Source organism: Antrostomus carolinensis, unplaced genomic scaffold (genome assembly GCF_000700745.2).
Source record: "Antrostomus carolinensis isolate BGI_N321 unplaced genomic scaffold, ASM70074v2 scaffold14902, whole genome shotgun sequence".
In the NCBI taxonomy this organism is placed as follows: domain Eukaryota; kingdom Metazoa; phylum Chordata; class Aves; order Caprimulgiformes; family Caprimulgidae; genus Antrostomus; species Antrostomus carolinensis.
The window spans coordinates 10,791-25,844 of record NW_010297698.1 but is presented as its reverse complement, the minus strand read 5'-3'; the positions used below and the strand labels follow the sequence as shown (position 1 = coordinate 25,844).

Sequence of the window (15,054 nt, the reverse complement as noted above, 5' to 3'; positions counted from 1 at the left end):
GGAACCTGACTTCAGCTGGAAATCCTCTGTACTGTCCCAGCTAGAGACAAAACGCTTCCCAACCATTCAGCAAATTAAAGAGAAGAGTCAAGAGACTTGGAGTGGGAGCATCGTGCAGAAGCTGCTTGAATTACTGTTTTACTCCACAGATTTCCATTGCTTCCTCTCTCTCAAAGTCTTTCTTAAGGGCATGCCTGACTTCACTGGAGGGGACACATGGCCTCTGGGGCAGGTCACACACTACCTAGACTGCATGAACTCTGGGGAAGTAAGGATCAGCTGGCAGCTTCTTCTTGCTGGGACCTTGAGCTTGTGCCCAAAGAGCATGAGTGCCCATGGCCAGAACAGTCTAGACCCATGTGCTGGGTCATGTGCATGGCAAGGACCTCAGGGCAGACAGACTCACCTTCAAGACGATTTCAACTGTGAAGACAGAGGTGAAACCAATGTCAAAGTATCCAAGAATCTAGGGACAGAAACACCAGAACTGGATGAGATTTATGTGACATGGGAAATGCTCAAGTGTGTTCAAACAGCCTGGAATTGTGGTTTTGCTCCAGTCTGTGGACTGGGGAGTCCACCTAGCTCAACAGAACCTGTGAACTCAGTGCCAGGAAGACTTCTGAACCTCTCTCAGCTCTCCTGATTTTCCCCAGTGCATGATCCAACCTGCAGCCTGGGACCAAGCTCTCAGCTTCCAAGTGAGTGAGGCTTGACCTGATCACCTGAAAGCATCTGATCCCCAAAAGCACTGACTGCCCTGGGAAGCTGTCTCATGTGACATCCTCTGCCAGTCTCCACCAGACTCTGCATGGATGCAGACCCATTTGTGCCTCATGTGGCTAGAATTGTGGCTACCATTGCTCCATGCTGGCAGCATTTCAGGGTGCTGCACACATCAGTGGTCCAGTTTGCCACCTCACAGGATGTCCCTATCCCCAATCCTCCACAGCTTTGAACCAAGGTAATCCACCTGCCGAGTGGATCCCTTCATTCAGAAATAAACTGAAATGTGGAGCAGTAAAAGCTTGTCCTACCTGTGCTCTGAATGGAAAACACAACCAGCTTCTCCTTCCAGAGTGCATTGCCCTCAGAGAGGCAGGGATGAAATCACAGCTACCTGCCCAGGCATGACATCTGGCAAGCAAGTCTCTATCTCCTGGGGAGATGGAGGTCTCCATGAGATCTCTCCCACCCATCCCAACCCTCCACAGCTACAGGGCACCTGGTTGCGGAAGGACTCTGCCCGGATGGGATCCTCAGCTGCCAGCGAGATGCTGCTGAGCAGAATGAAGAGCAGGATGAAGTTGGTGAACCAGGTGGCATTGACAGTTCTGTGGCACAGCATCCGAAATCTGTCAGGGACAGAAATAGCAAGAGATGCTATGAGGGGCCAGAGGGACATCAGATAGGACCATGGTAGCCTGGAAGAGGCTTATGGCTAAACCTTAAGGAGTGGAAGGCCCTAGGCATGAAGGGATGTCTGTGCCAGCCCTTCCACAGAGAAGACTTTTCCCAGTGAGCTGGCTCCCTTCAGAGCCGGCTGTTACACACAACTAGGACCTCATTGGGAGGGACTGGTGCCAGAGGTACCCAGGCCAGGTCTGGCTCCACAAAGCAGGGAGAAGGTTCAGTGCCTACTTGTTGGTTGGGCTGAAGATGAAGAAGGAACTGGCTTCAGGCATGGGCACGGCCTTCTCTTTCAGCTGTAGCTCTGCGAGGGGACGTGGCCGAGGACTCAGGGGGATTTCAGGCTCATCTTCCTCATCATCACCTGCAGGGTGGCCATGAGGAAGGAAAAGGAAAGAATCGCCCAGAGAGGGAGAGGGAATGTGGCCTTATGGACAATCCTCTGATCCTGATTTGGCATCTGTGCCAGAAGGACCTCAGCACCCTGAGGCTGGCAGAGGGTGACTACAACCTTTGCTCCTCACACAGCTAGGGTGCACCATCCCTCTGCAGTGCCTCCCCAGCTTTCCTGCTGCCCTGCCAGGCACAAGTCTTACCTGGGAAGTCTGCAGAAGGATAGGGGTCTTTGATCTCATTGACATTGGATTCAAATTCATCCACTTTTAACTGAAACAAGGGAGAGACAGAGAGGTGGACATGCAGCTGTGTGTGCCAGTATTGCTGCCAAATGTTGCATGTTGATCAGACCCCTATCATCTTGGAAGCCATGTGGGACAAACAGTGTCTCTGCATTTGGCCTGTACAGCACCACGCACATGGAGTCCTGGCCCAGGATGGAGCAGGGTGAGGGGAAACATCTCAGGGATGCTGCAATCTAAGCAAAGAGCAATACCAAGAAGATGGGACAAGGGAATGTGTGCTGGGCAACCTGGGGCCATGCACTTACACCAGTGGTGGAATAAGACATGGGGTGACTCCTGTTTTTTTTCCCAGAATCACAGAATGTTAGGGGTTGAACAGGACCTCTGGAGATCATCTAGTCCAACCCCGCTGCCAAAGCAGGTTCATGTAGAGCATGGTCCCATGGGGCATCTCTGGTTGGGGAAGTAGCTGCTGGCTAGGTGCTTATAAGAGGCAGCTCAGCACACAGTCAGCACAGCTGAATAGAGTTTGGCATACAGGGGGTGCTGATGTGGACATAAAGGAGGTCTGGGATGCTGCTGACCTGCTCTGCTCCCCTCCACACTGGTATGCACCAGCCCATCTCCACTACTGACAACTGGCTGTGGCCAAGGAAATGAATTAGAGGAAAAAGATCTCCAACAATGAACCTGTTTCACCAGACAATATGTCTTACCTGGGCCCAGAGAGCTCCCATCACCAGAGGATACTAAGGTGAGGAGCAATTTCTGGCCCAGAAGAGTCCAGACCCAGGCTGGCTCCAAGCCTTTGCCAGTCCTGGCTGATGGGAGGAAGAACCTGGTCCCTCACCAGGAGCTCCCCAAGCCCAGCCCCACCAGCACTGACCTTGGCTGTTGTGGGAATCCCTTCTCCCTTTGCTTTCTGCTCAAGCTTCTTTGCCAGCATCTGCTTCTCATCTTCAGACTTCTCTGGGTAACCTCTGAGCAGAGAGGAGGGGAGAGGAGGTACTGAACTGTGGACAGGTGGATGGGCAATGCTGTTCTATCCCCTCACACCAAAGCACCGGATTTGGAAGCTCCCACTGCCAGGGACTGCGGCACTAACCTGGACATCTTCCGCCGCTTGCGTTCCTCTGCTTTGGCTTTCTGGGCTAAGGTCAGGCTCTCAGCCTCAGCCAGGTTATCAACTGCGATGGCCAGGAAGACATTGAGGAGGATATCTGGAGGGACAGTGCTAAGGACATCAACTTGGTTCACATTTGGAGGATGTGGCCAGAGCTGCCCATGTTCTCCAGGGTGCCTTGAGAAACATTCCTGGAGCTGAGCCCTTGAGACAACCCTGGCTGGTGATCCTTAACCCTGCACCTATTTTTGTGAGTACTGAGCTCTGCGCTGGCTGCCCTCTCTCTGCCTTAGCTCAGTCCATCCAGCTCAGTCCTGTCACTGCATTAACTGATGGCTGAATCTATGCCTGCTCATCATCCAAACTTGCCCCGTGGGGTGCTTTCCTCCAGACTCCAGACCTCAGCCACCACCAATGCAAGCCCTGAAGCCTCTGGTTTGTTCCCCTGCTCTTCAGAACTGAAAAGCTTAAAAAAGTCCCCTCTTCCCCTCACCCGTCACAGTCCTGTGTAGCTGATGCTATAGGGCTGGGTAGAGGGAACCTGGGCCTGACTTCACAGGCAGAGGATACAATTCCCACAAACGAAGAGGATGATGAAGTAGATGCAAACAAGCATGCCAGGAAAGGATGGGCCCCCATAGGCCATGATGCCATTGTACATGATTGAATTCCAGTCCTCTCCAGTCAGGATCTGGGAGCAGAGCAGAAATAGGGACTCAAGAGCCCCTGCAGCAGAGCACAGCAGAACCCCACAGCTCAATCCTGCCCTCCTGGCTCCAGCCCCAAATACTCATGCCCCACAACAAACCCCACCTCCCTGCTCCAGCCCTGAACCTGCACTGCTGCTCATGACCCCAGTCATATTTCCCTGCTCCTGCCTTAAAGCCACATCACCTCCTACAAATCCACATCTCTCTGAGCCCCAGCTCTTGCCAGGAGACCCATGGCCCAGGAGAGACTCCCAGTACCCTGTCATCAAGCCCCCTGCTGCACTTCCCACAGCCCTGTACCTGGAAGACACTGATGAGGGCCTGGGGGAAGTTGTCAAATGTGCTGCGCCGCACTTCCATGTCCTCAAAGTCAAACTTGCCCCCAAAGAGCTGCATGCCCAGCAATGCAAAGACAATGATGAAGAGGAAGAGGAGGAGGAGCAAAGAGGCAATGGAGCGGACTGAGTTGAGCAGGGAGGCCACCAGGTTGCTCAGTGATGTCCAGTACCTGGGGAGAGGAGAGACAGGAGTGTGTGGGAGCTGAAAGAGCGGGAAGGTGGTGGGCAGCACCAGGTAGGTGCAGGGAACAGACCACATGGCCCAGGGGCCGTGCTGGCAAACCAGCAAGGGAGGCTGTGAACCAGTACCACTGGGCACTGGGACTGCTCCAGCCAGGCCCTAGGAGGTGAAAGCTCCAGGTGTGGTGTGACAGGCAAGACACGCTGCTGCCTGCACAGGGACTGGCAGGCAGGATGGGGAAGGGGGATGAACACACAGCAGATTGGTGCCAGAAGGAGTCCTGGCCCACAGAACCCCTATTTACAACACCCCAGAACCCAGAGTGAGAGAGGGACCCCAGGAGACTTCCAGCAAGCCCTGCTCTGTCTTCTTTGCCACTCCCAGCTCTGCTCATGCTGCATCCCTCCCCAGGGGCAAGGCCAGTGACACCTGGGGACCATGAGCTCCCAGCACCCACAAAGGTCCCTCTCCAACCTGGTGATCTTGAAGATACGGAGGAGCCGGATGCAACGCAGCACAGAGATGCCCAGGGGTGACAAGGTGCCAAGCTCCACCAGGATGGTCTCCAGGATCCCCGCACACACCACAAAGCAGTCGAAGCGGTTGAAGAGTGACATGAAGTACTGGCGCAGGCCCAGCGCATACATCTTCAGCAGCATCTCGGCCACAAAGAGTGCTAGCAGCACCCTGTTGGCATAGTCTGGAGTGGGAGAACCAGCCCATCAGAGCATGGACCTCTTCATTTCGGCATGGCACAGCAGGAGGGAAGGAGGGCTGCACTGCTTACCTCCCTCCTCTGCCCACCATTGAGCCCTGAGCTGCAGTTGCAGCAAACATTGTTTTTCAGGGAGCACACAGGAGAGGAAGATGAGGAGAAGGGTGGTGTGCAACTGTGTGTTTGTACATGTGAGAGTGTAGTTGTACTTGCATGAGTCCATGCATGTGCACTGAGCCGTGCGTGTGTGTGCGCGCGTGGCTGAGCTGTGTACACATGTGCATAGCTGTACTCCGTGTGTCTGTGTGTGCAGGCAGTGCATGCATAAATGTGTGGCTGTACTGCGTGACGGCATGCAATGTGTGTTTGTGTACTGTGCACGTATGGGTGGAAATGTACACACTCTATGTGTGTTCTCCACACAAAGCCATGTCCCTAAGAACATATACGCTATGCAAGTATAACTGTATGCACCACATGTTCAATGTACAGTTGTGTGACAGTGCAGTGGGGATAGTGTACACACATGTGAGCAGGATGTGTTTGTATGCATGAGTAAGTCTGCATGTGTCTAGCTGCCCCTGTGCCATGCCAGTGTGGCTATGCATGCACAGCAAGAGTTCATGCATGTCTCCAGGGCAGCAGGGTGTCCCAGGCCCTCCCTCCCCCTCAGACTCTGCTCACCTTGCACATGTGTCAGCCACTCCGGCTGGAAATGGTGCTCAGAGGCGATGGAGAGGGTGTTCAGTGCCACCAGCAGGATAACAAGCCAGTAGAAGAACTTGGACTTCACCACATCCCTGCACCTCCTACGAAACATTCGGTTCCAACGCCTCCACTGACGGCTGGAGAGACGGCCAAAGGGTCAGCAGGGCTGGCCAGCAGGACATCTGCTGTGCCTGCAGATGTCAGAGCAAAGCCACCCCTGCTCCCTTCTCCAGGGGCCTTCCCTGAAAAGGGCTGAGGAGCATAACTCTGCCCCTGGTACTTGGTGCATTCACTCAGGCATTTCAGTTTGTTCACACAAACACCTTTTTAGCTCCTTTTTAGCCTACAGTCACCTCTGGATGGCTGCTACAGTCCCAGCTCCTAAACCACAAGACATGCAGTGTGAGCCATGAGAGGATGCCTGAAGCCTGGTCCCAAAGTGAAGAGGTTGTTCACCTTGAAGTGGCTTTTTGCCCGTACCAGAGCAAAATTCCTCGTTTTCTGTCTGCAATGTTTGCATCTCCTCCTGAGCACACAGTACCCAGCTCTCCCACAGAAATCAGTGGCTGACAAGAAAGCCTAGCCCAGCCAAGACAGCAAGCGAGAGACTGCAAGCCCACGTGCAGAGCAGCAGATGGTTCAACCAATGCATACTTACAAGTAGAGAATCCACTTGTTCATGCCCTCAATTTCATACAAGCTTTCTGTCTCTGACCCTCCTTCATCTGATGGCATCATACCTATGGAGTGAACAACATCCCAGGCATTCCTTGGAGCCCTTAGGAAGAACATGTGGGAGGCAGGAAGAGCTTCCCCATCAGAAGTGAAATCAAGAAATGCCGTCCCAGTGAGACAGCAGCGAGAGTTTGGGCAGAAGGTTTTCAGTGTCAGTTGGAAACCAAGTAGGAGGCACCAGGAATGCCCTCCCTGCAGCAAGAGCAGCATCAACCCAGAGAGCAGCCTGAACAGACAACAGTGTGTATGTGGGCTCCCCCAGTGGGAGACACTCCCAGTAGCAAGAAAACTGGGGTCAGTTGTGATCTGAGCAAATGCTGAACAGCAGAAGGTTTGTAAGGGCACTGGCCACAGGTGTGTAAGAGGCATTTTGTCCTTCCCACTGTTTCCCAAGGCTCCTTGCACATGTGTATTGGCTCAGCTTGAGTCATCAAAAGTTATTTCACTAGACAGGGTGGCATAGCAGATACAGGGACTCAGTGGCAGAGCTCCCTAGGCCTTGCTGAGCATTTGGCTAGATGCCTGTGTATTCACCTCCTTCCCTGGGCCACTTCAAATTCCTCAAAATAGTCTAGCAATGGCAAGAAATTCATGCATCTGTTAGTGTGTGAGCTAGTCACCCTGCACTCTGCCCCTGCACATACAAGTGCATGCACTCCTCAGAGCTTCTCATGGCCATTTCAAGCGCATTTTGACAAAACAGACCTAGGTCTTGCTAGTAGTCTGCAAATATTAAATACAGTGGTTGAGGTGGAGATTTAGCGTGAGGGCCAAGTTATTGCTAGTTTGGGTCAGATGCAATAAAATTATTCAGGAAAGAAAAAAAAAAAGAGGAAGGAAGTTGTTCTGCAGAAGTCAAAGCATTTTGTTTCATAGATTTTCAAGCAAAAGAAGTCTCTGAGACTTCTCTAAAAGTCTTTACCCTGCCTCTCGAAGATGCTCAGTGGTAGGAACTCAACCCCCACTCTAAGGGTCTTTGACCAAGCAGAGTTGGTACCTTCTCCCCTGGCCCGGTCACTGTCCATGACCTCTGCATGGGTGATCCAGTCCATGTAGCCCTTCAGATCCTCCTCCAGCTGCTGCTTCTCCCGCAGCTTCTGAAACGTGCCCCGCGACTTGGCCTTCTCACGCTCTTTGGTGAACTCACTGGAGCAAGGCAAGCAACAGAGTGAGACTCAGGAGGAGGTGGTGTGGAGGTCAGGTACCACAGCCCTGTGCCAGGCCAGTACTTGTAGAAAGATAAAAGTCTGAAATACCCTACCACCTAGTGCTACTACTAGCTTGCTCGACTGACTGCTCTTTCTTAGCCCTCTTCCATGAGGGCGATCATCACCTGATGTCTCATGGCAGGCAGGGTTTCTTCCCTTCCACTGCCAGCTCTTTGGATCTCCTTGCTGCAGGATGCTGTGGTTGAACAGCCCAACTAACACTAGAAGTTGGAGGCTGTGGTAGTTCTCTAGCCCTGCTAAGGATTAGAGCAAGTGGGGTGTCACCCACCTGCAGTGCAGAAAGCTGCTCTAAGCTCTCCATATGGGGAAGTTGAGCTCATCACATGCCAAGTAAACAGGATACCCTTTTCATGGAAAAGACAGGTCTGCCAATGCAGGGGGTCCTACTCTTCTCATTCGTTTTTAATTAATTACTTTCCTCTCCAGGCTGGTCGGTCTGTAGATCTGCTGCCCAGCCAGTCTGGTGTTGCCATGTGTTAGTGATAGGTCTCAGACATTATAACAATAATTAGACATACTAAGCCTCAGGACTTGTCAAGCCTTATCTGGATTTTCCTGATCTCAAACATATTTTAGCTATATTTGCAAAAATATTTCAGAAACTTTTGCTGTGCCTGCGACTTACTCTAGGGTCAGATGCCTTGTCCAGCTCATCCTGCTGTTACAGCCAGCTTCAGGCAAGGGTGTCAGGTGCCTGCGGTCTATCTTGTGGTTTTCAGCTTGTTTTAGTTATATTAACACCCAATTTATTTTAACCTTGTGCAGCAGTATGGTTCTTGCCATAGAAGAAGACTAACGAATGCAAGAAATTAGGGTATAACTAACCCTGGGAACTAAGAGAGACAATGAGTGTGATCCACTTGCACACACAGGATTGAAACATATTAAAAAAGACCTTGAGCCTACCCAGAACTGAGATGAAAAGCCCCTCTCACTCCCCAGGATAACACACACTTCCCAGCAACAAAATCAGGATGCTGGTACTTCACCACAGCAACGCATAGTAGGTTGAGCATTGTGTTAGAGAAATTTTGTCCCTAGCAGCTTTAACTGTAATGCTGTGGGAATTAGCACTAATTGAGTCATTTGGCATAGAAGTTTTCTAATCCTTGTAACCAGACTGATGATAGCTCGTTGTTGTCTTTGGATGAGACTGTTGAAGCATTAATTAGATTAACAATAATTCTCTTTGATCCCTTACAGTCATATCAAAGGTGTTTTGCTTAGGTTGGCCATTAGGAAATGGTGTGTGCTTACAACAGGACAGCAGTGCCGTGGGTACCAGTGAGTCCAAGTGTCTCAACTCACAGCCATGTGGCAAGGACTGTTGCATTGAGCTCCCTGCTCAGCTGCTTTTGCTGTGAGTGCTGGCAGACCACACTACAAACACCTAACAATGTGCTCCATGGCTGTGTTTGCTCCCAGCTGTCCATGCTACAGGAAAAATATTTCTGTGTTAGGTGTTGAACTAAAACTTTAGGCAGTCAGGAACACTAACACAAAAAGTACTTCAAGGCTCAGGCTTTCCAAGTGTGTAAAACACAGAGGTATAGGAGTGGAAAAGGGACAGAAATTTTCCAGGCTTTCTTCTTGTATAGTTAAAACCAGCCAATGTACACACTCTGATCACACTTACTGGTCTGCTGGCAAAGAGAAAGGACAGGGTGGCACTTACCCGCTGAGCACCCCCAGCACCAGGTTGAGAACAAAGAAGGAGCCAAGCAAGATAAGGCTAACAAAGTAGATCCAGGGCCATTCATTCCCAATGGCATCATTTACCTGGCAAGGAGAGAGGCAGATGAAGCGTCCGGAGCACATTGTCTGCTGTCTGTCGCCCCTTAGGGCGCCCTCAACAGCCTCTGGGAGTTTTGCCCCATCTAAAGTGAGTGCTTGGGATGGTAGTAGATAAACCTGACTCTGAGCCCTGCCTCCTCGTGACTCTGGATCTGGTTTTAGCAGAGGTAAAGCCAGACCCAAGCATTTTTGGCAGCAGATACAAACATTAGTCCCATGCCTAAGTCCAGCAAGACAGTCTCGCAGGGACTGCAAAACACAGGGTTTTGCTAAAGCATCCACCAGCCAGCCATTGTTGTGCTTGGCCTGTAGTGCTTCACAAAGGTGGGAGCTGGAGGACCCTCCTGTATATCTGGAGAGAAAGACAGCTTGGACAGTGCCTGCAGAAATGCAGAAGACATATCTGGTGCACTATGGGATGTACACCACAGTATGAAGATTGGTGGGGGCAGGATGTCTTTCACTGGCAGAGAGACCTAGCCCTGCTACGGGGTCCTGGGTCCTGGAGGGAATTCCCTACTCTGAGGCAGGATCAGTAGTGACTTCTGCTGAGCTGGGCACCAAGTCCAAGGTGCTGGAGCCTACCCAATAGAGGACTTCGGTCCAGCCCTCCATGGTGATGCACTGATAGACAGTCAGCATGGCAAAGCCAAAGTTATCGAAGTGAGTGATGCCATTGTTGGGCCCCGGCCAGCCACTTCGGCACTCGGTGCCATTGATGGTGCAGTGTCGCCCGTGGCCAGAGCTGGTGCATGGGGCTGGCTTCTCTGATGCTACCGTGGCAATCACATCTGAGGGAGAAAACCATGGTGTGAGTAGCAGGCCAGGCCAAATAGAACAGGTCCCAGCACCTCCCAGTCTCCTGCAGAAGCTTTCCAAAAGGGGTCCCTTTCACCATCTCCTCACATCATGTACCATCACCAAGCTGTGTGCTGTACCAAACATCCTTTGGTATTGCCACACTCCTAGGCCTGATGCTGGCAAGACCAGACTTCATGCTACCCATAGAACCGCTGTGGTCCCCACAGCAGCCACACAGAGACATCTTTGCCATATCAACCCCATACCTGTCCCAAGATAGTAGCAGGTCTTGTGCATCTTGCCCTTGAAGAGCTCTTGCCCAACAATGGCATAGATGATGATCATGAAGAGGACCAGCAGGGCGATGTGGAGCAGGGGTACCATGGCCTTGATGATGGAGTTCAGGACAACCTGAAGACCTGCAACAAGGAGAAGGGAGAGGAGGTCAACCACTTCCTAAACAGCTTTGGTTGCACCTTGCATTCCTGTCAGGCCTTCTGACAAGCAGCCTCTGAAATGCCCTGTGCCAAGGGAAGAGGGGCACAGGTGGATTGGGACTGAAATCTCTGAAGCAAGACATCCTTTTTCTACCCACCATGCAGCATGCGGAAGACCCCAGCAGAGCCAGGCACTAGGCAGTGCTGGAGGCTGCTTCATGCCCCTCCACTTGTTCTGTTTTTCTCACCCTGGCTGTATTCACAAGAGTTGTGGGAGAAGGAGATCCCCGCTCTGAGAAACTCGAGTGACGTCCTGGCCCCTTTCACACTGGCCAACCAAATGTGCTAACACTGACCCATGGAGGGAGCTATATGAGTGCCAGCCTGCAGATCCCCAGTGTTGACAACTGCAAGCTGTAGGGTTAAGCAAGAACCTGTGGTTTCTCCACACCCACCTTGTGGCAGAGCATGACCCAGCAGCAACAAGACCCAGCAACAACAAGAAAGCTGCCCCATGGCCCCCCACCCTGGCCAGACACAGGAGTTCCAATCCACCTGCCAGCTCTTCATACTGGCAGAGCGCCCAGCACCCACTTGGCACTCCGGACACCAGGCGCAGGGGTCTCAGCACACGAAACGCTCGCAGGGCCTTCACGTCAAAGCCACCTTTTCCCCCTGAAGTCCCTCCTTGCTTCGCATTGATCTGCTCCAAGGTCATGGTGATAAGCCTGAAAGAGCCAGGGTATGGAGTGGGGAAGAAAGGGGGTGAAGCAAAAGGGAGGACAGGGAGAAAGAGAAGGGCATGAGGATGGAGACCAAGAAATCTGTGCTAAGGGTTCAGAGCTCTGCAGGCAGGAAAGCGAAGGACAGGACTCTACCAATTGTGCTCAGCCTGACCCAGGGAACAGCTCTCGGCTAAGTCCAACTCCTAGGTGCACTCATGGTTGGGCGCTCCTCTGCTGGGTGCCACCTTCACTGCTGAGCAGCCAGGGATCCTCCCACCCTTTGGTGCCCATTGACCCTCTCCCCGAGTGACAAACCCCAGAGGACCCCATGCCACTCCCATTCCACCAGGGCAAGTCGACCTGAGAGGTGTTAAGGAGTCAGATAGGAAGAAACAGGAGTTAGAGAGGATCCCAGGGAAAGTCAGGGCATGAAAAAGGGGCACATGGGTGAAGGCCATGAACTGAGCCTAGGAGCTGTCCCCAAACCCACTACAGTCACTAAAAAAATCAGTGTAGCTGATGGGCTATGGACCAGGTCTGACACAAGCTGAGCATCAGCAGCTTCCCCTCCTTGCATTACCCTAGGGACACGATGGAGAAGTCGAGCACATTCCAGCCGTTTCGGAGATAGGCGTCTGTATGGAAAAGAAACCCGTAGGCAATAATCTTGAGCATCGCCTCAATGGCAAAGAAGATCAGGAAGGCGTATTCGATCTTCTCCTGGGGATTGGGAAGGCAAGCAGAAGAGGATGCTTTGTTAGAGCAGACTGCCATCTCCCTTGACATCACTGCCATGCATGGCTGCCCCTCACATGTTTCTGGATCAGTCTCTGCTGCCAACCTATATCAGATCTCCTATGCACACCAGGCAGCACTGTGGCTACCCTGGGCAGGAAGGAGTGGCATGCTGAGCCACCACATGCCACTGTCTGGCCTGCAGCATGATCCCCTACACCCCTTCAACTGCACGATGCCAGGACCACGTCCCTGGGCTATGGGTACCTGTTCTTACAAACTATGCCAGCAAAGCCACCACTTCCCAACCCAGCACCCAAAGGTGCCTGGCCCAGGGCACTGCACATCTCTCCCTCTCCTCCCTGCTGCCTCACCTTCCCATTCTCCTGTAGCCTTCTTCCCACAGGCAGCACTGTTACCTTCTCATCCTCTCTAGCTGAGGGCTTGCTGAGTCTGTCCTGGAGACACCACAGAAACACCATGGTTCAAGCCAGCTACATTGTGGCTTCCCTTGTGCCCTGGGCTCCCAGGGAAGTAAGGCCTTGGCCTCAAGACCTCCTGCCTAATGCCAGACATCTGCCTGGCAGAGTGAGCTGCTAGAAACTGGCCTGGGGGCTCTGCTGGGTAGAGACATTTTGCCCACTCCCATGCAGGACCTGGCAGCCCACTGCAGGGGCTCAGCACAGCCGTGCGGCTGCAGGGCCCAGAATAGCTCATCTTTCCCTGGAGCGTGGCCAAGAGCTGCCTGTGCCCATTTGGTTCTGCCTGTCACTGTGATCACTGCCTTGCTGCTGATGGTCCTTTCCAGACTGGGATTAAAATCCCTCTCATGCAGCCAGATAGATGTAGGTATTTATATTTCTGGTTTTCCATGGCATCTCTCCTCCACTGGCACCCACAAAGGGCAATGAGTATCCCTGCTTGTGCTCTACAGGGAACTGCACCCAGAAAGACAGAAATGTCTCTCTCGGAGGTCTCCCCTGGGGAAGGCTGCGGTGCTGTGAGCACATCTTCCTCCTAGGGTCCCTCTGGCTCGCCAAATGGAAAATGTTGTCCATTTAAGAAACCAGGGCCAGGGCTCAGGCAGAAGCATTGCTTGCTCAATTACCATGTCCAAAAGCAGTGGCCATGCCAAGTGTCCCTGTATGACTGTTTCTTGTTGGATCTGAGGGCAGCAATGGTTAGAGCAGAGACCTGAGCATTGCAATTATTGGTATTACCAGGGCTCTGTCTTCAAGGTTTTAGCTAAGACAACTCAATGCTGCTCACCTCCCTACTTTATCAGTGACAAATGCTCCCCCTAGTCTGTCCCCAAAAGCCTGTCCTTGCAAGCCCAGACATGTAAACACAACTATCATGAGGATGATTTCAGGTACGGAGGGGATGCACCAGCAGCCAGTGGTATGGTGGGGTACCTCCTCAGCTGCAAATGGAGGAGAAATGGGGGAGCTCACTGCAAGCTACAGCATCCCTGCAGCTCCCAAGGTCCAGGCTGGTGAGCATCAGGATCTAACCTGGAGCCCCAGTATTGCAAAAACTATCACCTTGCCCTGCTTCATCCAGCAGGCTCTAGAGTCTCTGACTAGTAGGAATCTCCCTCTAAAACCCCCTTGCCCACAATCAAAAGGTGACTTGCTATTCTTTGGAGGACCCTTTGAGAAGCCCAGACTAGATGAATGGTGCTTTGGCCAGCTTCAACAGTATTTGCTCACCCTGTACAGTCAGTGAGCAGCAAGTTTCAAACCTGGGCCAAAGCAGAGCCAGCAGGCAGGTCGCTGTGACCTGGCAACATTCTCTCCATCCTGGAAGAGGCAGTAACTGCAAATTTCCTGACAGTACCAGCTCACGGTTGTGCTATGCAGACCCAGTCACATACAGGGAGCTGGATCATCCTGATCTGTTCTGCTGGTGTAATCCCTCTAGCACAAGTCTTGGCATGGCCAATATGATGGTTCTATGCAGTGATCCAGCTGTGGGTCCAGTTTCCCTGGCTTATGTGGCTGTAAACTGTTGACAAGTGCTGATGTTAGCAGAGTAAGAGGGGCCAGGTCCCTCACTGTGAAGGCATCTCACAAGCATCCTTGTCAGTGGGTCGAGGTGGGGTAGCCTTTCAGCAGGGCAGGTCATGGCAGACTGGATTCTCCACATGGTAGGTGTAGCTGCAGGACACATACTGGCAATGAAAATCATGTGGCCACAAAGCAATGTCCTGAGCCAGGGCAAACTTACTGCCACCTTTGGATACCAGCAGAAAGAAGCTTAGGATTATTTTGTCCTGGAAGACTTTATACCAGGTGAAGCACTGCATGTCCTGCACCTGGTGCAGACCCCACTTCATGTACCTGGGCTAATTTCGGAAATACCACTCACACACTTCCCCCAGCTCTGGTGCTGCCCATGGTGCAGGTCAGCATGAAGACTGGGTACTCATAACCCTGTGCCTGTGCCATGAGGGAGACATGGCAGCCCCTGCAAGCCAGGCACACACTGTGTATGGGCACAACTCCACTGACTTCATCAAAGCCCTGGCCAGTTCCTAGCAGCTGAGGACTTGCTCTGTGCCACTGCTACCCACCATCCCCTCATCACCCCCAGAATTCTACCCATGGTGGAAGGCTGCTTAGGGAAGGGTGGTAGGGCTGCCTGGCAGAGTTGGGATGGTGTGTATGAAGGTGTATGAAGAGCCCAGCCTTCAAAAAGCCACTATAAAGATGCAGGTCTTTATAACACACTGGGCTGCCACGCACGCAGGCTTTAACCATGTTAGGGGAC

At 52.4% G+C, this 15,054-nt stretch overlaps 1 protein-coding gene across 1 annotated transcript in view; it reads right to left on the bottom strand.

Annotated features, from left to right (window-relative positions):
- LOC104520524 (voltage-dependent L-type calcium channel subunit alpha-1S) overlaps positions 1 to 15,054 on the bottom strand; it is a gene marked incomplete at its 5' end in the record, with an annotated part of 46,224 nt that overhangs the window by 22,744 nt on the left and 8,426 nt on the right. Inside the window, 17 exon segments of the mRNA XM_029083557.1 lie at positions 407 to 466; positions 1,226 to 1,355; positions 1,642 to 1,774; positions 2,007 to 2,076; positions 2,938 to 3,031; positions 3,157 to 3,271; positions 3,745 to 3,865; positions 4,185 to 4,392; positions 4,878 to 5,103; positions 5,803 to 5,963; positions 6,485 to 6,566; positions 7,559 to 7,707; positions 9,466 to 9,569; positions 10,170 to 10,375; positions 10,652 to 10,804; positions 11,417 to 11,550; positions 12,128 to 12,267. Coding sequence (XP_028939390.1) covers positions 407 to 466; positions 1,226 to 1,355; positions 1,642 to 1,774; positions 2,007 to 2,076; positions 2,938 to 3,031; positions 3,157 to 3,271; positions 3,745 to 3,865; positions 4,185 to 4,392; positions 4,878 to 5,103; positions 5,803 to 5,963; positions 6,485 to 6,566; positions 7,559 to 7,707; positions 9,466 to 9,569; positions 10,170 to 10,375; positions 10,652 to 10,804; positions 11,417 to 11,550; positions 12,128 to 12,267 — 2,286 coding nt within the window.